This window comes from Cibotium barometz, chromosome 51 (genome assembly GCF_041138505.1).
Source record: "Cibotium barometz isolate CiBa-2024 chromosome 51, ASM4113850v1, whole genome shotgun sequence".
NCBI classification, from domain to species: domain Eukaryota; kingdom Viridiplantae; phylum Streptophyta; class Polypodiopsida; order Cyatheales; family Cibotiaceae; genus Cibotium; species Cibotium barometz.
Window position 1 is genome coordinate 41,718,618 of NC_141096.1, and position 24,011 is coordinate 41,742,628.

The 24,011-nt window shown below is 44.6% G+C and overlaps 1 protein-coding gene across 2 annotated transcripts in view; it reads right to left on the reverse strand.

The window, feature by feature from the left end:
* Positions 1–1,196: 1,196 nt before the first annotated feature.
* The window catches only part of LOC147609643 (uncharacterized), a 53,695-nt gene continuing 30,880 nt past the window's right edge, over positions 1,197–24,011 (reverse strand). For both annotated transcript variants that reach the window (XM_086787433.1, XM_086787434.1), the window contains exons 5-7: positions 1,889–3,047; positions 1,703–1,756; positions 1,197–1,617 (exon numbers count right to left, since the gene is read on the reverse strand). In XM_086787433.1, the coding sequence (XP_086643559.1) occupies positions 1,400–1,617; positions 1,703–1,756; positions 1,889–3,047 (1,431 nt within the window). In that variant the 3' untranslated portion in view covers positions 1,197–1,399. The remainder of the gene's footprint in view (positions 1,618–1,702; positions 1,757–1,888; positions 3,048–24,011) is intronic.

The following is a 24,011-nucleotide window of genomic DNA, read 5'->3' on the forward strand; positions in this document are numbered from 1 at the left end:
AAGGCTACGGCGGTTCAAAAGATGGATAGAAAAAAAAAACCCTTATAAAGAAAGGTACAATTTTCAAAAAATCATTAGGAGGTCCATTCAACATCTCTTCACAAAGAAATGAAGGTTTAACAGAGCCTTGCAAGTGAAATTTCAGCCTTGCCCTTCAAATTTGAGGCCTGAAGTATGCCTATATGCATCACAAGCTTCAAATTCCAACAGTATTATCAAACCCCTATTTGAGTAGTGTTAAAAAAACACATACATCCCATGTGAGACCTCAATAAAATTTCTTCAAAAGTGTTATTGCTCACTTTAATTTGTACTTTGGTAAGAGAGAAATTGTTCTTTTAATTTTTACTTGCTCACTTTGTAGAGCGTGAAACTGGAAAATGTTGGCATTAATTTGTGGAGTTATGCCTTTCATACTATTTGTGGACTAAACCGTCCCCGCCGGCCAGCCGGCCGGCCTAATTCTTGACATAGATCTCTTCCATCCGGTGACCCAGCTTGAGCTCTATCCACTGACATGCACAGTCAATTTACACGCCATAGTTAAGGTTCTTGTTGCCATAAGATTTAGGTGACATCTTTGTGCACTTGACATGCACAGTTAAGGGCCACCATCACCATGAGTTAAGAGTATCAAGCAGCAGCAATGATGGAGGGAAGGTTAGGCTGGGATGCCAACTAGTTGCCGGGCCGTTAACAACACACTACATTCGATAGCAGCATGTTGCCCAACTCAATTGGCTTTCATGCAGAGCCAAAAGAAAAAGCATGTATTTGTCGAAGCAGCATGCAGAAAGACATTTGGTGTCACGGAGGCAGTAGCTGTTTCACAAGAATAAATGGCGGGCTCTAGCCTTGAGTAACAGCATGAGAACTTGAGAATCCAAAGTCAAGCTTGAGGGTCATTGCACTAGACAGCATGAGAGCTTGAGTATCCTAAGTAAGGCTTGAGGGTCATTGCTCTCTAGTGCAGAGAAAAGAGAGAGAGAGAGAGAGAGAGAGAGAGAGAGAGAGACCTAAGAGCGTGATGACTAACGCTAGGCTCACGTCTGTTCTAATTGGTGGGTTGACCACGACCACCACATGTGTCAAGGTTCAAACTCACATCCTTTGGATGAGGTGGTTCTTGTGAAATCACCCTTTAACTAAGAATGAATTTAATGGTTAGAGAACACTAGTAGTCAAGCCTGCTCTACCGCAAATCCAACATTGGACATCATTTTTCTTCTGACTACTCATGATTCAACAAAATCATCCGGTAAAAGTCATCCTCCAACTTATAACAAGCAAGATCAAAAAGGCCTAGACGAGGTCTCCAGACCAAAACTAATAAATCTTCTTGTTAAGTAAGGGTCTCTATGTTCAAGCACATTCATTTATCCCTGAATACTCTCAGCCTTCAAAATTTGAACTTCTTGAACTTTTTAAACTTTAGGCCTTTAAAGGACTTGTGCTTCTTGTGTTTGTTATGGCCCCCATGCACCACATAATGAGGCTGAGCATAGCCATGCTGATGCGATGAGGAATGTTTAGGCTCCTTATGCTTCTTAGAGGTCTTTGAGCCTGAGGAAGAATGGCCCACATATGCACCGGCAGCAGCATAACCCGAACCATGCCCTGCATTATAAAAGTGGTTCAGTTCAGTTTTTGGCCAGGACTATGGTGCATGCAGACTAGCAGTCATTTTTCTTCGAGGACCTACCGTGGTCTACTGGATAGGATGCTTGATGATACCCATGAGCTGGCGGCGGATATCCTGTGAATCAGTACTGTTAGAGACAACTGTACCAGCTTACACCGTAACATCCATATCATAAAAGAAACATAATATCCAGTGTTAATACGAGGATATGAAAGACAGCTCTTGTAAGAATAGAAGAGCCCTTACCATATGGTGGATATGAAGGTACTGAATGATGATCCACAGCTGGTGGGTAGCCGTAAGGGGCCGGAGGATACCCCTGCGGAGCTGGAGGATACCCATGCGGAGCCGGAGGATAGCAGTATGCAGCCTCTGGAGGATGGCTATATGGTGGGGGATATGAAGATGGAGGATAGCCAGGGGGTGGCGGAGGATATGATGATGGCAGGTAACCAGCAGGTGGGGGTTGATGGTAAGGAGAATGAGAACCATGTCCTTTACCTTTCTCCTTTGTATGACCACCAACACCTCTCTCAGTGTAAACTAATGTCTCACCCTGCTTGTCTAACGAGGGGACCGGAGGATAGCCGTCTGCAGCCTCTGGAGGATGGCTATATAATGGGGGATACAAGGATGGAAGATAGCCAGGGGGTGGAGGAGGATATGATGATGGCGGATATCCAGCAGGTGGGGGTTGATCATAAGGAGAACGAGAACCATGCCCTGTACCTTTTTCCTTTGAATCAACACCTTCACCCTGCTTGCCTAAGGATGAAGAGCTGTAATAGTCAGGATAGGGTGGATAAGTAGAGCCTTTATCACGAGGAAACTCTGAAGTTGAGCTTTGATAGCTGGAATAAGGGGGGTAGGTGTCTGTATATGGAGGATAGGCCGGGACCACATCGGCAGGTGGCGGTGGATAGCTGTACTCAGAAGGAGCTCTTGAGTACACTCGTGAGCTATAGGTACTGATTTCCTCTTTGCTTTCGCTTGATGCCCTAATGTCAGGATAGCCCGAATACACCGGAGGTTCAGAGATAGGAATATGTTCAGTAGGATATGTCCCAAATGCAGCAGTGTTAGAATAAGGGTAATATTCACCACCTTGGGCTTTCACATCCCCGCCAGCTCCGATATCCTCTGGATAAGGGGGTGCAGATGGTGTGGATCTTCCAGAAGACCCTTTGTCCACAGTCAACTTTGACATGGCATCACTTACAGCATCCAATTTGCTATATGCCTCTGTATCCCTGCTTTTGGGGGGTGCATAGGGGTAGGCGACGGGGCTGTAATCACCTACGTATGGCACATTGGAATCAAATGATGCTGATGTGTAGCTTTCGCTTCCAATATATTCTTGTACTCCAGACGCTTTTCCCTCAAAATTTGTAGCTTTCAGTGATTTCTGTAAAAAGTTGTAGGAAAATTTTCATTAACCAAGTCGCAAATATACCTCATTGCGTAAAATTTTTACATTAATGCATGCATGCATATATACAAACATGCATACCTACCTACCTACCTACTTACACACACACACACACACACACACATATTTTTACACTTTTTTTTTTGAAACCACTGTTTTATCTTATATTCGAGAACCCTCAAAGTGAGAGGCTCTCATTAAAGTACATCTAAAACCGGTGTAAAAACAGTTCATAGTTCTGCTGATTGATCTGCTGCAGCTCAAAACTGTCATGCAATGACTCACGTAATGATCGACATAAGTATACAAACTTGTCAATCTGAGGTTGTGCAAACACCTCATAATTACAATCCAACTATATTATCCATATAGCCCAATATCTCACCCAGGCAAAGAAAAGAGCATATTCCTGCAGTCTGGAAGGATATCTTCCAAACATGCTGAAAACCAGCCTTCTGAAACTTGACGGGTGGTGAGCACACTTAATCACACTTAAAAACTCTTTATGAACTGGAATAACAAACTTGGAAGAAGAAGAAAAAAAGGTGGAGCTAGAGTGCTCCTGCACAAGAGACCAATTGGCCCCAAAGCGTGGCGCCCCCGCAGGTATTTATTTCTCACTTGAAGTCCGCGTAGCCCTTGTACAACTCCCCAGAAGATATCTCCTTGCTTCACGTGGAGAAGTCTTCTTGAAACTTTCACCCAGGATTTGTGTTGTTGGATACAAGAGCCTTGGCCCCCTTTTTATACAAGTTTGGGGGTGAAAAGCATAGCTTTTCCCCCTTTTTAAAAAAAAAACTGCTACGAGTGCTTTCATTATTATTCTTTTTTTTTATATAAAAAAATACATGGCGTTGCGTTTTTTATTTCCATGCAACTTTCGATTTGCTTTTGGCTGCTCGGCGTTTTTCTCTTTGCACTTTTGCTGCCCGGCGTTTCTCTTCGGCGCTTTTTTTCTCTTGCGTTTTGGGGATTCGCGACTGTTCTGGGCACCGGCTCGCCTACAGTCCTTATGCCTCTGCCACGTGGTAGCGCCAGTGCCCTGCCAGCCGTTTGTGCCACGTCAGTTGACTGTGCAGTTAACCGCCACGTCACCTGGCAATACATCATGAACATGAGGAAACACTGATGCATATCAAATGAAAGTCTAGAATAGGCGTCCCCATTCTCTCAAAAGATCCGTATATCCATGAACCAAACCATGTGACCAGTACACATATATCATAGAAATCCCATAGGCAGATATACTGTCAGTTCAATATCTCGGGTGTGCTGATAAGAACACCAAGCGACTTCTAGATCTCATCCAAGTGACCTCTGTGACAAGGAAGCGGAGTCACCCCCCTCTTGAGTAACAAGTAGTACTCCAAAATCCACAGCTGAACCTGTTGAAGCACTTTCTAAGGTAGGCTCCAAACCAAAAGCCTCGAGGTAAAGTTTTAGTATCCTCGGTGAATCTGCCAAGTCACCCTCCTCCATCCACTTCGAATCCATAGGTGAATAGTTCACAAACTTCACCAGATATCGACGTGAAACTTTTCCTCTGACTTTTCTTTCTTTATGTGCCAAAATCTGTTCCGGTTGAAGAATCTCATCTAGTTCTTCGACTTTTGGTTGTGGCTCGTCAACCTGATCTGTAGGCACTTCACCTCTGAAAGGTTTAAGCAGACTCACATGGAATGCATTATGAATCCTCCAATGATTCGAGAACTGAAGACGATAAGAAACATCACTCATCTTCTCAATCACCTAAAAAGACCCATAGTACCGCATACTCAGTTTAGGATATAAGTGCTATTTACCCTTCATTTTCCTGAGTCTAGCCTTCTCAAATTTCAAAAGCACCCAATTACCCAAATCAAAAACCAATGATCGACGGTGAAGGTTTGCTGCTTTCCTCTGTTTCTCTTAAGTCCTTTGAAGAGCCAACTTGACCTTCTTATAAGCCTCATCCATATTTTCCACAAAACGGTCTGCCTCGAAGATCTTATCTTTTGTATGCAAGATCGGAGGTACTTTCTTCCCGCCTTCCACAATCTCGAAAGGTGCCTTACCTGTCGAAGTGTGAATGGTGTTGTTGTAAGCAAACCATAGTAACCTGGACCGGCAGAAACGGTCGGTTCGGACCGGGTTGGAAACGGTGTTTCCGAGTTTCCGCGAGGTCGGAAACGGCAAGAACCGGAGTTTCTTTTGAATTTATTTTAGACATGTAAAAAACATGCATAGAGACATCCTATTAAATAAACTTATGTCAAGAGATGCAAAAAACATGCATAGAGACCTCAAACAAGACACATCAAAGACTCAAGTGGACATTAGAATCATAACACTTAACAGAATGTAGATAATGGACATGTATGATGTCGCGGCAAATTCATGTGAACCATAAAAAACTGAAGGCTGAAGGCTGAAGCATACATAGCGAGCTGCAAATTGTGATCATAATACATCATACATATCAGCAATGATCATCAAACTTGGGAGTCACAGGTGCCCACTGTGGCATTGCCAATTTTCAAAATTAAATGGTTTAAAAACTACAAAATAACCGACATGCCAGCTGCCCAAAAAAATGTACGGAAACGGCGTTTCCGCCGGTCTCCGTTTCCGGAAACGGCCGAACCGTTTCCAGAGGGCGGAAACGCCGTTTCTGGTTACTATGAAGCAAACTCTACCAAAGGAAGATACTTTTCCCACTGCTCCTTATGATCCGAAACATAACACTTTAGAAGATCCAATACAACTAAGTTGGCAATTTCCGATTGCCCATCTGTTTGTGGATGAAAAGACGATGAGAACTTCAACAAAGTCTTCATGTTCTCGAACAATGCTCTCCAAAATAAACTCGTCATTCAAGAATCTCGGTCACTAACAATAGATGTGGGCATCCCATGGTACTTAAGATATTTGTCAAGAATATCCTCACCATTTGCTCTGCATTAATCTTCTTCCTTACTGGAATGAAATGGACCTGCTTGCTGAAACGATCCATGATAGTCCAGATGCCATCATTCCCACTCTTTGTCCTAGGAAGATCAAAAGATAAAATCCATAGCAATACTCTCCCACGGTCTATCTGGAATAGGAAAAGGATGAAGTAACCCAAGTGTCTTTTGGCGGTCATACTTCACCTTCTAACAAATGATGCAATCACGAACAAAAGCATCAGCATCCCTGCGCATACTAGGCCAATAAAAGAATGCCTCCAAAGCTTTCATTGTAGCCTCAATACCACGATGGCCTACATAAGGCGGAGCATGGCATTCTGTCAAAACCTTCTGCCTTAGCTGAGAGATGTAACACAATTTGTCATGCATCATCGAAAATCCTTCTTTGAGAGAATAATGATCAACTCGCTCTCCTTCAGTCAAATGATCAAAAATCTGCTCAAAATCTGCGTCATGAGCATACTGTTCTTGCATATCATCAAGTTCATGATGAAAGATAATAGAGACGGCGGCCACATGTGGTTTCCTAGACAAGGCATCCGCAACCACATTCTTTTTGCCATCCACATGAACAATCTGAAAGTGAAACATGGATAGAAAGTTAGCCCATCTCATATGCTTCTCTGAGAGCTTCGTTTGAGTAAGGAAGTATCGTAAAGTCTGATGATCACTCTGAACAATGAAATCAGCCCCAAGAAGGTAATGCTTCCAAGTAGAAAGAGCATGAATAACCGCAAGAAGCTCCTTCTCATATACTTGTAGATTCCTTTGACAAAGTTCTACTCTCATAAGCAATAACATGTCCATCCTGCATAAGAACAGCTCCAATGCTATTCCCACATGCATCACACTGTACCACAAAAGGTTTATGTAGATCTAGGTAAGCTTTTCCTTAAGTTTGTTGAAGGCTTCCACTTCCTTCTTTGTCCATCAAAACTTAACATCCTTTTTGGTCAAGTGATGTAAAGGTGAAGCAATCTCTGCAAAGAATAAGATAAACCTCCTATAATATGAACAAAGTCCTAAGAAACTTCGCACATCATGTATAGACTGCAAATCCGGCCAATTCTTTATTGCGTCAATTTTTGCTGGATCCATCCTGACGCCATCCTTAGACACTATGTGCCCAAGAAAATGAATCTCCTACATGAAAAATTCACTCTTCTTTCCATTGACAACCAACCTATGCTTTTTGAGTTCCTCAAACACTTTGGTCAAATGCTCCCGATGCTCCTCTAAATGAGAAAACACAATCATATCATCAAAGAAGGTGCCCACAAAAGCACGGGGGGGTTAGAAAATCCGATCCATCGTCCTGTTGAAAGTCGTTGGAGCATTCATAAGACCAAAAGGCATAACCAAAAACTCATAAAGTCCAAAAGTTGTCCTGAAGGTTGTCTTGTGCACATCTTCTGGTCTGATGTGAATTTGATGGTATCCACTCTTCAGATCAATGCGACTGAAGTAAGCTGCTCCCTGTAAACCGATCCAAGATATCATCGATTCATGGAATAGGGAATCTATTCTTGATGGTAATCTTATTTAGTGCCCTGTAATCAATGCACATCCGCCAAGAACCATCTTTCTTTTGTACCAAAAGCACTGGTGAACAATAAGGCGAAGAGCTCGGCTAAATCAACCCTTTGTCCAACAGATCACGCACTTGGCTCATTATCTCTTCTTGTTGGGCTGCACTCACCCTACAGGGTGGCTTATTCAGTGGTGAACTTCCAGGGATCAAATCAATCGCATGATCCTCAGGCCTAACAGGCAGCAACTCCCCTGGCAAAGTCTCTAAAAAACAATCTTGAAAACTTTTGAGAAAATCCATTCTTTCCTTGTCCAACTCAGACAGGTTGGAATCTGTGGTATCCTGATTCTCTTTAACAAACACTAAGTAAACAGAAAGATGTTTCTTTATTAAACGAGAAATGGCCGAGGCCGATACAACAGGAATAGATTCTCCTGTAAGCTTTACATCAAGGGTGTGTTCCTTATTCTTGTGAGTAAGAGTGATTTTCCTATTGAAAGTATCCACCACCACTTTAACTTTATGACGCCAAGGCATACCCAACAAAACATCACAACCATCCAACGGCATAATGTAGAAATCATCCTCTCTGTCCGTGTAAGTCTACACACTGAGACGCAGTTTCCCAATGATCGGTGTAACCTCAACCGAATGTCCAGGACAACCAACGTAGCCTCATGCAACACACCCATCTCTTCTGGTTTGATGTCCAACTTTGCGGCAAGCTCGGGGGTAATGAAGTTTGCACGAGCTCTAGGATCGAAAAAGATTAAAACCTCTTGATCTCGAAGTCTTTCCCATGCTCTGCAAAACTCTGAAGATGTGTCCCCTTGCTTCAACCCTATCAAGTCAGATATCAGTCCAACAGACGGTTTCTGTTTCTTTGCTTTAAGCTCTTCCTGTGAGTCATCTGCATTTTTAAGTACTCTCTTTGGACACCTATAGTACCGATGTCCCTCGTCTCCACAAGAGAAACATTTGTTGGCAGCTATAAGTTCTTTCTTTTCTTCATTTGTTCTTTGAGCTAAGGGCTGAAATTTCCTCTTCTTGGATTGCCCCTTCTCTCGTGGTTCAGTGTCTTTGTGGTCCTTTGACTCCTTTGCTTCTTTAAATGCTTTCTTTGAGAAGAGATGTTGATCCTTAAATCCTGACATCTGACCAGTAAGCATGGCATATCCAATCTGAGCATTTTCTATCATCTGAGTCATATTGGTGACCTTTGTTTTAATGCAATAGTCACGAAGCTCCTTGGGTAATCCACAGCAATACGTCTCTACCTGCTCAACCAGTGACACTGGCCTAAAGGATGTGACTGGTAGCAAAGCATCCCAAAATTTCTTGTTATATTCTTCCAGATTGCTACAGTCTCTGGAATCTAATCGATGCCAAGCCGTCATAACATCCACCTCAAAAGTCGGTGTCAACCATAAAGAAGAGAAGATTTGCTTGAACTCCACCCAAGTACTTGGTGCTATACCCTGATGAAGAAGTGTCAACCACCATTGAAGAGCATTTCCCTTTAGGAAAGAAACCGCCTTCCGTACCTTAGATGCCTCTGTGAAGTTACCACCAATAAATGCCGCATCAAACTATTGAATGAAGGTGAGAGCCTTCAAACAATCCTTTGCTCCACTAAAAGTATCAAACTTTATTGCAGCACCACCCTCTTTATAATCTTTTGGCTTCTCGCCTGGGACAAGATTATCATAGGAATGTGGTTTGAGAAAAGGATTGCCCACAGCATTAGACCCCATGCCCATCATACCACCTCCCATACCAGGCATACCAAAAGCACTTCAGCCAAATGTCATCCCAGGGAATCTTGTTCACATATCCGAAAATAGACGATTCTGAAAATCCCTTGTGTCAGTCCATGCCCATAGCAAATGATACATACTCTCCATATAATGATTGCGCTGCAACCGCAATTTTCTGCTTTGCCAAGTCACTTTGCCATATCTTTCCCAAATTACCTTTCCACCAGCCTAAGTAAGGACTTGTTCATATGCCACACCCGATCCGCATGTCCCTTTATCCACGATTGTGGAAGCAGTAATCTATATGCCCTTGCTACTGTCAGTCTACAAGGAGGAAACTCCATAGTATAACCTAGTTGGCTTTTCTTTAGCATCCAATAATCCTATCGTTGCCCAACCGATAAATACGACATATATCCATGTCCTACTAGCTGAGCAACAACAAGTCTCCATACAAGCCAGTAATGGAGTCCCAATTGCCATCGTCGTCGTGCTTGTGGAAACAACAACAGTCTGCCTTCAATCGATATGACATCTCCCATTGTGCAAATCCTTTTTGTGCTAAAAAATAAGCTTTTCTTGGCTCAGCCACTGCTAATGGCATATCAAATGCTTCTCCAATGCACAGTTTGAGCTGCCAATGTGTTTCTAGGAGGCACTAGCCTATATGCCCAATGCAAATGTATGAGCGCAGACTTCCAATCTTGAAGCAATCTAAAAGAGTAGGGACAGCCTAGGATTTTTCCTTATACCTGACCTACCAAGATATCCTAGTAGGAGAGATTCCAATGCCCAAAAGAATCAACCTTATAATGCGTACACATTGCAACCAACATCCGTGGCAATGGCTATCCTTGTTCTACAAAAGTTATTATCATGGTACTTTTTTGAGCCAGTACATGGTAATGCACATTCAAGATATTCAGCCCACCATGCATTTTAGGGCTGCATAGATGCTCCACTTTCAATAGCCTTAAAGCCTTCCTATCAATGCTTGTTTTCCATAACATTTCCACTACTGATGACACAAATGTGTCGCTGGCCTTTGTATTTTGACATCCAAGGAACTAGGACCCAAGGAGAATGCTCAAGGTTTATATTCCACTGCAAGCAATTGAGTATTCTAGAACTCAAGAGTTGTTGTCCAAGTTATATCCAAAAGGAGCAACTTTAAATTGAACAAGTCTAAATCTTTTGTACAAGAGTCATGGGACTAGTCATGGAGACACTATTTACCACTGAAGAAAATCGGAACTGAGTACATGGATATGAATACTATTAGTCTATCATAGTCAGACACTGACATGTGTAGTTGGACTAAAGTAGGAACTAGTGTAAAAACCAAGAAATTAGTGTCAAACCAAGGAATTGTTTGTGCATTCATTTGTTTATTTGTTGTGAACATATCTGAGTATGTGCCAAGGGTCGGGGACACCCGATTAAACCCAAAATCGAGCATGTGTGCATATGTGTGTGTCTTTTGTCATGTAATGGATGCGTGTTGATCTTAATAGGAAGAGAATCATGCTAGGAAACTCTCCCCATTGTGCACATTTAACATACAGCATCTATCAAGCCTCGCTTGATACTCTGATCTAGCATTATGCTGAAATGTGAATCCTCTTTTGTCCGAACAATTCATATTCCACATGTCCCTTGCTATAGTGTCTCTAATAATGTTTGCCAGGCCACTTTTTCTGCTACAATCATGTGTGAATCCCCAGGTGTTATCTTGCACTGATGGAGAGTTATTGAAGTCTCCTAACACAAATGCATTTGTCAACCACGGATGGACAGCTAGTCTTCTCCAAAGTTCTGCCCTTCTAGCTGACATTGGCAGTGCATATACACTCACAAATTCATGCATTTGCGAGTTTATATATATATTTACACACACACACACACACACATATATATACATATATACACATATATACACATATATACACATATACACATATATACATACACATATACACATATATACACATATATACATATATATATATATATATACATATATCTATACATACATATATATATATATATATATATATATATAAAGATACACATATGTATATATATATGCATGTGTATATATATATATATATATATAGATGTATATCTATGTACATGTACATGTACATGTGTGTGTGTGTGTGTGTGTGTGTGTGTGTGTGTGTGTGTGTGTGTGCGCGTGTGTGTGTGCGTGCGCGCGCGCCACGCCAAGTATATGCAACACGAGTTCTCATTATGCAAGTAGATATAGCCAAGGCCTTTGACATAGTACATTTGGACAATACCGTACAGTACGATACCGTATGTACTCGTACAATATCTTTTCAGAAGAAAAAAATCTCAAATTTTTATTTTTTTTCCAAAATAAATGTTTTCCCCAAAAAAAAAATTTTCTGTTTCCAAAAAGGAGACTTCTATTAAGTATGAAAAAATTTTACAAAATGGAGATTTCACACCAAGCAAGGTGGAGATCTCAACCAATCAAGAGCCCCGTGCTGCCAATAGGGTTCCGAATGAGAGGATGTGAAAAAGATACCAATGTCCCACTCTCTCATAAACTGGCCGTGCTTCCTCTCCGCAACCCTCGAAGATCCCTCGATTCTGGCCCCGGTAGCCATAATGGTGTGAATAATATCACTCCAAATCTTGCAAAGACACTAAGAAACAAGAATGGAAGTACCCTCAATGGCCTCAGTGCATCTAGCCCTCCAGATATTCCAGACTGAAATGCTAGCAATAATCTCCCAAGAGTTGTCTAACCTCTGTGCCAAAGGGACAAAGTGTGAAAGTGGCAAATCTTGAAGACAACACTGCCGAGCAACTCCTTGCCTAACCATAATGGCCAAGCTCCTGTCAGTCCCCTCGAATCTCAGCTGAGGCCCAAACTGTGTCAACCAAATGATAGAACCAAAAGAAATGATAGCATCCCTCTTAATCCTACCAAAGAGGTGTGCAATCACAGGCCAAACCCTATGTGCTTCCCTGCATTCCCACAAACAATGGTAAACTGACTCCGAAACTCCTGCACATCTAGGGCATGCTGGGCAAGCACCAGTAACAGACCTCCACTGATTGGTGGCCAGACCACCATGAAGAGAAACCCAAATAAAAGAGGAAATCTGTGGCTTCCTATAAGAATGCCACAATCTCCGCCAAAATCCCCTTTGACTGTCAGTCGAAATGCCGTAAGATTCCCAATGGGGTCTAAGAGTAGGGACACTCTGATTGTGTCCCAAGATAAGATGTATGGCATTCCGCACCGTATAACTGAAAAAAGGCATGCTTTTCAAAGGGTTACAAGCATCCTTCCACTCCCACTCACCGGGGTCCCAATGCAAATGTCTGATAGGGCAGCCACCATACAACCAAAGGCTAACACTCTTTGTGATCATCCCTGGGGGGGGGGGGGGGGGGGGGGGGGGGGGGGGGTTGGTGGTCAACAAAGACCTGCTTCCCTACAACTCTGACTGGACGAATCTGGGGGCCCTCAATAAGGTCCTGTACATCACATCTCTCCAGCTGCCATCCATCCTGTACAACGACCAGTAAATCATCCTCCCTAGGCAAGGGGAGACCCATAACTTGAAGAAGGACACCTGTCCTAGAAAAAACCCAAACCAAGAATGATGACGGCCATCCAAGAAAGATCCAATAATCCAGTGGTTGGGTATGGCTGCATCAATCTGTGCAATCCTCCGGCTAGAGCCTCTCAAATGCTGCGTGAAATCCAATCTCTGCACCTCGGTGAGGCTTTGAAGCCTCTTCCAAGCCAGCACTATGGGGCATAGGGTCTCCCAGCCAGCCCAAAGAATATGCATAGCTGCCCCAAGAGGCCTACCATGCACATCTAAGATCAAATCATTCCACACAATGGGCTGCCGGTTAGCTTCCTCCACTGAAGGCGGGGGGATGTGCACTAAAAAACTCCTCGGGCAATCCCACGCCCGTAGGAGGGACCTAACCAGGGGGGGAAGAAGGGGAGTGGTGAACTGCATCCGAAAAAATAAAGCATGAGCTGAGAGTCCCGTCACCTCCGAGAACAGGGACACACTTCGTGATCTGCTGCATGAGAAAGTCCTTCCATGGCCAAGTGCCTGGAAGAAAGCCCCTAACAACAAGCTTACAAAGCAAAGCCTTACATTGCACCTCAGGGTCAATGATATTCAATCCCCCTTCCTGCTTAGGCCTAATAATGGTTTCCCAAGTAACTCTGGCCCTGGTGTGTGCATTTCCATCAAGTCCTGACCAAAGAAAGTTCCGAATAAGGCGACGAAGCTAGCCAATACAGCCCTTTTGAAAAATCCAGCACGAAGCGATAAACCAACCCGTGGCTAGCAAAACTTGGTTAACCACCAAAGCTCTAGAGGCCAAGTCGAGCTTCCTCCTACTCCAGTGATGAAGTTTGCTTTTAATGCTTAAGAGCACTGGAGCAAACTGTTGTGCAGGGGAGATGTCAACGCCCACTTGACAACCAAGGTATCTGGCAGAGCATCCTCTCTCAATCCAAGTAAAACCAACATCTATACCCCAATCTGCAAGAGGAGAATCACTGATCCAAAAACCAATTGACTTAAGCCAATTGATAGTAGCTCCTACTGCCAAACAAAAGGCCTCCAAGGCTGTCCGGAAAGCACATAAACAAGCATGTGAAGCCTCAAGGAACAACGCCGTATCATCTGCTAACTCAGAGTCCAAAAACTCTTCGTCCGTGCATAAAGGCAGCCTGAGACCCACAACACCAGGGGCAGCCCGAAGAAACCTTCTCATAGCCTCAGCTACAATGAGGTATAGTAAAGGGGCGAGGGGACAGCCCTGCCTCACTGAACGGGAAATCTGAAAACACTCGCTGTTGGGGTAAAGGCGTTATGCCCACCCTTATAGTGTGTACAAGCCCATAAGTTATAGTACATAGTACACTTAGTACTTTTAATGTACTAAGTGCACTATGTGTACTAGTGCAATATACATGTGTGATAGGGGAGTCACACACTCATGCCTTATGAGTTGACTTATCCCCACAACTCTCTCTCTCTCTCTCCCTTGCTTCTCTGTGTATGTCTCCCATGAATGAACTAACCCTAATTCTGTTTTCTCCCCATCAACTGGTATCAGAGCTGGTGCCCATTTGAATCTCTCTGCTGGTCGTACCCTATCACTTGTCTTAAGCAGTGCTGCTCTCCCAGGCCGCGCAGGTGGAGAAGAAGGCGAATGCAGGACAGTCAGCGCAACAGCAGCCAGCGCACCAACAACAGGCGTGGAGCTGGTGAAGCGGTAGACTAGGCAGTCGTAGGCCTTTGTCTATACTCAGGCGATAGCACCTGGCGTGAAGTGCAGGCAGGTGAGCCGAAACAGAAGTGGCGGGCGTTGGAACACACACAGGCGTGTCAGCGCTGCCAAGCGCCTTCAGCAGCGCTCGCAGCAGGGGTCGACTACAAGCGTGTAGATGCGCTAGGCGAAAGCAGCGGCGAAGGCCACAGGCAGCGCTGGCCCTTCAGCGTTAGACGGCTGGCTGCTGGGCGTAGAGGAGGTCCTATCACCCACGAGGAGAGCTACGCGTCCGACTCTCCCTGTACACCTGACGACTGGTTGCCTTGCTTCTTGCGAACTAGTCGACATCCGCCACAACTAGTTCGCTTGCCCGTCGCCTATCAGTTGAGCACTGTTGAGCTGCCCTCTATTTCTTCTCTTGCACGAATACAGCTGTCGAGCGCCTCCCTGGCCTGCCTGCATCAATACAGCACCAGCATATTCATCACGCCCCCCCCCCCTCCTGCAACAGAAATCAACCTGCAAATCAGAGAAATTCAGAATTTCATAGGTACTTGCCTTTAATTTTTGCGAATTTCTTATCAATTAAATCAATTGAGCAGGTACAGGTGCCCAATTGCTCAATTTTTTGAGCAAAATTGGCAAAATTGGGTGACATTGGTCACAATCAGGATCAATTTGCAGGAAATTGATCACAATCAGGATCAATTTGCAGGAAATTGGATGTCGAAATTTGGGGCTTTTGATGTAATTGTGCAATTAAGCACTCATACATGCTGTATGATGTGAGAAATCGCACATTTGGGCAAAATTGCAGCAAATTGCAGTGCAAATCAAGGGGCTTTTGTGCCGATTTGGTCGATTTGCATGCAGGCAATCGCATTTGATGCTGTGGATAATGTGTTGATGCCTTACAAGCACTCAATGTGCCTGTAAATCAAGGGGCTTTCATGTATTTGATGTATATGTGGCCAGGGGGAAGCATCGTGAACACTCTGGATGCCTTCATGTGCGTCAATGTACCATGTATGATCAGAAATTGATCTTAAATCAAGGGGCTTTTCAAGTTTGTATGCTTGTTGAGCTTGGCAAAGCAGCAGGCAAGACATTTATGCCTTAAATCCTCAAAAATCAGCTTGCAGTCAAGGGGCTTTTGCCCAATTTCTGTTCGGGACTGTTGTATGCAGTGTACAGGACTGTAAAAGTCTGATTTTCACTCATTTGGACAGCCAGGAGAGCATTTATTGCTACTGTACCTGTTGGTACAGATTTGGCACAGCTTTGTGCATGTTTTGGCATGGCTGTACACTGTTTTGAGTGACCAAAAGGTTCAATTTCAGCTGCTGAACTTTCCGGTACAGGTTTGGTACATCATTGGTGAGCACTTGGTACTGCTGTACAGTACTTTGGAAGGGCAACAGAGCACATTTAAGGTGCTGTCCAAAATCTGCAGCAACCAGATTTTGGTGATTTCATCACATAAAGTGGGAGAAAAGTTGCATTCTTGCTTCCGCAGTGGGAGATAAAGCTTGGGAGAAAAACTGTGAGCACTTTGTGTGCTTTTGGTACAGTGTTTGCACATTTTGCAGGGAGCCAGGCATTGACAGGTTGCATTTTGCTATGGCAACCACAGGTGAGAGCTCTTCATTGCTTCACATCAAGAAGCTTGAAGGCTCGCATAATTATGATATTTGGCAAACCCAGTGCTACAATGTGTTGCTCCAGAAAAAGCAGCACAAGCCTATCAAAGAAAGGGGTGTAATGCCCGCTTCTCTTACTGCTGAAGAGTGGGAAGATATGGATGAGCTGGCAAGATCTACTATCATGTTGTCTGTGTCAGACTCTTTACTTTTCAGCATTCGTGAAGAGAAGACAGCTTGGGGAATGTGGCAGAGATTGCAGGACTTGTATGCCCAACAAAGTGCCTCAAGCAAAGTGTATTGGTTGAAGAAACTCATAGGCCTTCAGATGAAGGAAGGGGCGTCTATGACAGCCCATTTAAATGAGTTTAATGGTATTGTCAGCCAAGTCATTAATCAAAAGTTGGCAATGGACGATGAGTTCAAAGCCACTTTTCTGTTATGCTCTTTGCCAGAGAGTTGGGACACATTCAGGACAGCCACTAGCAATTCGCATGCTATGCTGTCATATGCAGATGTTGAGGGTGCTTTTCTTCAAGAAGAGATGAACAGGAAAAACAACTCTGTTGGAAAGTCCAATGCAATGAATGCACGTGGGAGATCCCAACAAAGGGGTAAAAGCCAAGAACGGGGAAGGAGCAAGTCTCGCTCCAAAAAGGATTTGGAATGCCATTATTGTGGCAAGAAGGGACACATTAAAAAGCAATGCTACAAATGGAAAAATGATCAAAAGGAAAAGGGAAAAGGCAAAGACAAAGAGAAAGATGAAGCCAAAGATGTAAAGCCAAAGGGCAAAAGTGGAGTCAAGATTGAAGAAATCAATGTGTCACATGTAGGTGGCAGTGAGGATGAGGTCCTATTTACTTCTTCACTTGATGCCCATTCACTTCTTACAGGTGGTCATGGTATGCACTCATGGATCATTGATTCAGGTGCCTCCTTTCATGTCACAGGTTGCAGAGACTTGTTTGTCAGGTATACTGCTGGCAATGAAGGAGTGGTTTATTTGGGTGATAACCATGCATGCAAGATTCTTGGCAGAGGTGATGTGAGGCTTGTGTTTTCAGATGGCTCACAGCTTATGCTCCATGATGTCAGGCATGTGCCTGAGATCAAGAAGAATCTGCTTTCTACTGGACAGCTTGATGATGCTGATTATGTTACCACATTTGGTAGTGGAAAGTGGAAAATTAGTAAGTGCTCACTGGTTGTTGCCAGAGGCTCTAAGGTGGACACTCTTTATTTCATGCATGCAGGTGTTTGTCACCATGCTAATGTAAATGCAACCGAGCTGCCGGAAATTTCTATGTGGCATAGCCGGTTGGGACACATGAGTGTCAAGGGAATGGAGCAATTGTCTCGTTTTGGTTACTTGCCTTCTCTAAAGTTTTCAAGTTTTCAGTTTTGTGAGCATTGTATATATGGTAGGCAACTACAGTGGCCCCACAAGAAAGCTCTTGGACAGAAAGATGCTCAGTTAGAGCTTGTGCATACAGATGTATGTGAGATGCCGCAGCTTTCTTTGGGAGGGGCAAAATATTTTGTGTCTTTCATTGATGATGCCACACGCAAGGTGTGGGTTTATCCTCTTCGTTTGAAGAGTGATACATTCTCAGTGTTTGAGAAGTTTGTTGCTCTTGTTGAGAATCAAACTGGCAAAACACTGAAGGCTTTGCGTTCCGACAATGGTGGAGAGTATATGTCCAAACAGTTTCAGGACTTTTGTGATGCTAAAGGCATCAAGAGGGAGCTCTCTACTCCTTATGATCCTCCACAAAACGGGACAGCAGAGAGGATGAACAGGACCATTCAGGAGAAGGTCCGTTCTATGTTGTCACATGCTGCATTACCTCATGGTTTTTGGGTTGAAGCTGTTATGACAGCCGTTCACCTTATAAACAGGTCACCTAACACGAGGCTTGGTGGGAAAGTGCCAGAAGAAGTATGGACAGGGAAGCCTCCGTCATACAAGCACTTGAGAGTGTTTGGTTGCGTTGCGTACGTGCACATACGCAGGGAAATGCGCACCAAACTTGATCCTAAGTCTCACAAATGCATATTCCTAGGATATGGTGACAGAGGTGAAATGGGGTATAGACTTTGGGATCCCATGAATAGAAAGATCATACGCAGCAATGATGTCATTTTTGATGAAACATGCATGTATAAGGAGCCTGCAAGGCAACAGGAGCCTGGCAGAGTCATCTTTGATGATGATGGACATCATGGACAACAACAAAGGGCTGTAAATCAGCCATTACAGCAAGAAAACCAGCCCTTAAATGGTGCTGAAAATGGTCCAAATGGACAGCCAGAGATGGCAGAAGATATCCCTATGGATATACCACAGTTAGAGGAAATACCGGGCAACAGGAGCCTGGCAGAGTCATCTTTGATGATGATGGACATCATGGACAACAACAAAGGGCTGTAAATCAGCCATTACAGCAAGAAAACCAGCCCTTAAATGGTGCTGAAAATGGTCCAAATGGACAGCCAAAGATGGCAGAAGATATCCCTATGGATATACCACAGTTAGAGGAAATACCGGGCATGATTTTTCAGCCTTATGGCATGGAACAGGAGCCACCAATGGGTGATATGCAGGCTGGACAGCAACCTGCAAATGATGGTCATTGGGTACGGAGGTCCACAAGACCCTCCAGAGCCCCTGACAGGTTTGTTCCAGGGGTTGACTACTTGATGCTCACTGACTGTGGGGAGCCCTCATGTTATAAGGAGGCTTTACAGAGGGCAGACAAAGCTCTATGGGAGCGTGCCATGAAGTCAGAGATGGATTCTCTGCATAAAAATGGAACTTGGAAGTTGGTGCATTTGCCTGCAGGCAAGAAGGTTTTGCCATGCAAGTGGATTTACAGGCTCAAAGTTGCACCAGATGCAAAGCCAAGATACAAAGCCAGGTTAGTGGCTAAGGGCTTCAAGCAGGAATATGGTGTGGACTTTGAGGAGATCTTCTCTCCAGTGGTCAAAATGACCACACTTAGAGCTGTGTTGGCTTTGGTTGCGCATGATGATCTGGACTTGATTCAGATGGATGTGAAGACTGCTTTTCTTCACGGTGATCTCCATGAGGAGATATACATGCAGCAGCCAGAGGGTTATGCAGTAAGTGGAAAGGAGAAGCTTGTATGCAAGCTGAAAAAGAGTCTTTATGGGCTCAAACAGGCACCAAGAGAATGGTATCATAAATTTGATACATTCATGAAATCTCAAAAATTCAGGAGAAGTGACATAGATCACTGCTTGTACACCAAGAAAGCTTTGGATGGCAGTCTATTGATCCTCATCTTGTATGTTGATGATATGTTGATTGCCGGGAAATCTCGTAAGGAGATGGATACCTTGAAGCAGAGGCTGCATCAAACCTTTGATATGAAGGATTTGGGTGATGCAAATCACATTTTGGGTATGCGGATACTTCGGGACAGAAATCAGCATGTGTTGTATTTGTCTGAAGGAATACATTGGCAAAGTCTTGCAGAGGTTCAATATGGACGGGGGGAAGAAGACTAGTACTCCTTTGCCTCCATATGTGAAACTCAGTGCTATGGACAGCCCACAGTCGGATAGAGACAGGGCTGATATGGCCAAGATTCCGTATGCTTCAGCTTGTGGCAGTCTCATGTATGCCATGGTTGCTACTAGGCCGGACATTGCATTTGCAGTGGGAGTGGTTTCTAGATACATGGCCAACACTGGCAAGAAGCATTGGGAAGCAGTGAAAGGTGTCATGAGATACCTGAAGGGCACACAGGATTTGTGCATTTGCTTTGGCAAACAGGATGCATTAGTGCATGGTTACACGGATTCGGATTATGCCGGTCATCCAGATAACCGGAAGTCTACTACCGGTTATGTATTTACATTCACAGGAGGTGCTGTGTCATGGATATCCAGGATGCAGAAGTGCACAGCCTTATCTACTACAGAGGCCGAGTATATTGCAGCCACAGAGGCTTGCAAGGAGGCATTATGGCTATCTCGGTTAGTGGTTGATTTGGGTTATACAGGGGATATTCCATTGTTGCATTGTGACAGTCAGAGTGCCATCCAGTTGGCAAAGAACCCTGTCTTTCATGCAAAGACGAAGCATGTGGATGTGAAGTATCACTTCATCAGAGAGGTGATAGAGAACAAGCAAATTCAGCTTGTTAAGATTCATACGGATGACAACCCGGCTGATCTGTTGACGAAGAGTTTGCCTCCGGAGCGGTTTGCTCATTGCAGACACTTGATGGGCATTGGATGAGGCCAGTTTCAGCCTTGATTTGGCCTTGTATATTATCATGTACATGCTGATTTTTCTTTTCCTTTACTTAAGGGCACTTTGCCTTTAAGTGGGAGGTTGTTGGGGTAAAGGCGTTATGCCCAACCTTATAGTGTGTACAAGCCCATAAGTTATAGTACATAGTACACTTAGTACTTTTAATGTACTAAGTGCACTGTGTGTACTAGTGCAATATACATGTGTGATAGGGGAGTCACACACTCATGCCTTATGAGTTGACTTATCCCCACAACTCTCTCTCTCTCTCTCCCTTGCTTCTCTGTGTATGTCTCCCATGAATGAACTAACCCTAATTCAGTTTTCTCCCCATCACTCGCCGCGCTCCCCACAAGCTAAAACAGTGCTATGAGCCTCCCTGTATAGGCAGGACACCCCTCTGATCCAGTTTTGGGAAAACCCCATGTGTGCCATAGTGCCCTCCAAAAAATCCCAATCCACTCTGTCATAAGCTTTTTCAAAATCAAGCAAAAGAATGGCAAGAGGCTGCTGACTAGACTTTGCCCACTCGACAGCTTCCCAGAAAGAAAAGATGTTATCAAATATACTACTTCCTTGGAGGAACCCATTCTGTGTATATCATGGATAGTCCTTTGGAGAATCGGCTGCAACGTTGTACTCAAGGCTTTAGCTAAGATTTTATATGCAGATCCAAGGAGGGTGATGGGCCTCCATTGCTTGATGTCAGTCTTGTCCCCACTCTTGGGGGGATAAGGTGAATCAGCCCCTCCGTGAGGTATGGCGGCATCATACCCGACAAGAACATTTCTTGAAGGGCAACACTGATAGCATCTCCAATATGATCCCAAAAAAGAATAAAGAAGGCGGGAGAAAGACCATCATTCCCTCGGCATGAACCACTGGAAAGAGCATGCAGTGCGTGAAGGAATTCATCCTTCGAGAAAGGGGCATCCAAGGAAGAACACATAGCATCTGTAATGAGCCTGGGCATGCACTCCCAAACTTTCTACCGTGCCACATCTCTCTAAGGAGAGGGCACCTCTGCAGTCAACAAAGACCGATAAAAATCTAAAGCAATACCCCTCACCTTATCAGGCTCAATCTGAACCTCACCCTGTGAATCCTGCAAGTACCTCACAGAATCCCTGCTATGGGAAGGCCTGTGTGCTGAGAAAAACTTTTTGTTGCATCTGCCACCCATCTAAGTCCAAAAAGCCTCGTTCGCATGAAATGCGAACTCAACCCTCCTGTCCATGGCCAACTGCAGCTCTGCTCTAGCTGTGATCAAGAGGCCTGTAATCCAAGACGCATGTGGATGCTTTTCATGTTCCCTCTGAAGAGCAGCAATCCTACGCCTAATAGCTCTCTCCTTGTCCAGAGCCTCCTTCTTCTTGGACAAGGCAGTGCTATGATAATGATGGCTGGTCCTCTCAAGAGCCAGCGCAATATTATGAGGAGGATCAGGACCGTCACAAGATCTCCATATCTCTCTGATCTCAAGGGAGATGTCAGCATCTAGATAAAGAGGGTCAGGGATACGGACACGAGGAGAGGCCGAGTGAGCCCCAGGCTCCCTGAGACAAAACGACGGGGAAATGATCGGATTTGGTGGTGCCAGGCATAATAGCAATGGTGCCTCCTCTGTCCAAGGACCAATCATCCACATAAAACCTGTCCAGACGTGCAAAGATGCTCTCATCCTCGCTCCTGCGGTTATGCCAAGAGAAAGATAAGGAGTTTGGCCTTCTCTCGAAGTCATCCTCAGTCCAGCAATCCCTGCCAAAAAAGGAAAGCGTGAACCTCAAAGAGGTTCGCTCCAAAGGGTGTAAACCCCCTTCGCGTCCACCCTTCTTGTCAGAAGGTTGCTCAACCATATTAAAATCTCCTCCCACTATCCAATGATCAACCTGGGGAATGACATTTGTAATGGTGTCCCAAAAGGCCACCCTTTCACCTCTCACGTTAGGTGCATAAATATTCAAGATTCCCAATTTCTGACCCTCATGCATGATCAAGATCCATTGCGCTCTAGCAGGGATGATAACACCATGCCCAATAACATGAGGCATAACAGATGCTGCCCCACTGAAATGCAAACACCCCCTCTAGTCCCAACTGCCGAGGACCAAAAGGTGTGGCCAGAAAGCATCTTACCAGTTTTGCCACACTGAGATCTATCCAATTTGTGTTCCTGCAACAAAAGTACATCCATAGACCCTCCTGTAACAGCAAAGTGAAGCTGGTCCTTCAGAAGGCGCTTCCCACCACGGGTGGGAAGCCCTCCAAGGCCCTGCACAGTACCTGCATATGTACGAGGAACCTGTTCGCCCGACGGGACATCAAGAGCAATGGCATCATGCTGAAAATCCTACAATACATGATCCCCATTGCGCTGAACATCCTTCATATCGCCCCTCCAAGTAGAGAGGACTCAACAAAATCATCCTGATCTGAGATATCATCTCTCTGCAAAGATGCATCAGCTGACACATCCCTCTTACCAGAAACATCATCTATCTGTACATAATGCGAGGAGGCCTTCCCAACAATCGCACCAGGGAGGCGGGCGTGAGAGACAGCTCGCCACACCAGGCGGACTGAAGGACGGGAAGGAACCAAGGGAGGTGGCGCCTGAGAAGCACGCTTGCGAGGCCTCCTGCCACCCTGAGCCCGAGGGCAATCTCGAGCAAAGTGACCCTGTTGGTGACAAACCTGGTACTGATCGGGTTTACCTGCAATCTCCATACGTTCCTTCAAAGGGCCACAAGGGCCCGGAAGCAAAATATAGTCCTCAAAGAGCTCAATGTCACGGGCAAGAACCATGACCCTGGGGACAGCATCCGCCGAGGCAGTGACCACCTAGGCAGAAGATGTCAGCAAGGCGTGGAGAGGGGGCACTTGAAGAACCAGCTCAAAGGCGGACCCGATGGCCTCACTCTTTTACTAGATTTTATAGAGCAAGTGAAGCCACGGACACGTATGTTGGGAGCTCTGTGCACTAACATGCATACAGATGCATATGGCCATTGGATTATAAATTATGATGATATAGTCTTTGGGCATTTCACTAGTTGTATTCCGGGCTCTCCATATGTGACTACTCTTATTCAAGATTGGCAAACTATCCTATGCCATCTACAATGATCCGGTAGGCCTCCAACTCAGGGTAACTCAATGTTGCTACAAAGTATTCATTGGAGCACGGTATTTGATTGACCACTCTTGCTTTGTCTCATCCAAGAAAGACCTACAATCTGTCTACATTAGGGATTCGTCACATATGTGACATCGTGGATGAAAATGGTCATGTTTTCACTTTTCCACTGCCGTCAGGCAATGTAATTTGGGGATGCATCACACGCCAATCTAGAGAGTCATTTTGGAAATGATGCAACCTTTTCAGCCAGTCCCAATGCTTGAGGAGGCAAGGAGACTCCAAGATTGGCTTTTTGATAGGCACCTTTCAGGATATACTCCTCTGCCTTTTTACCAATTGTCTGTGGCCAAGGCT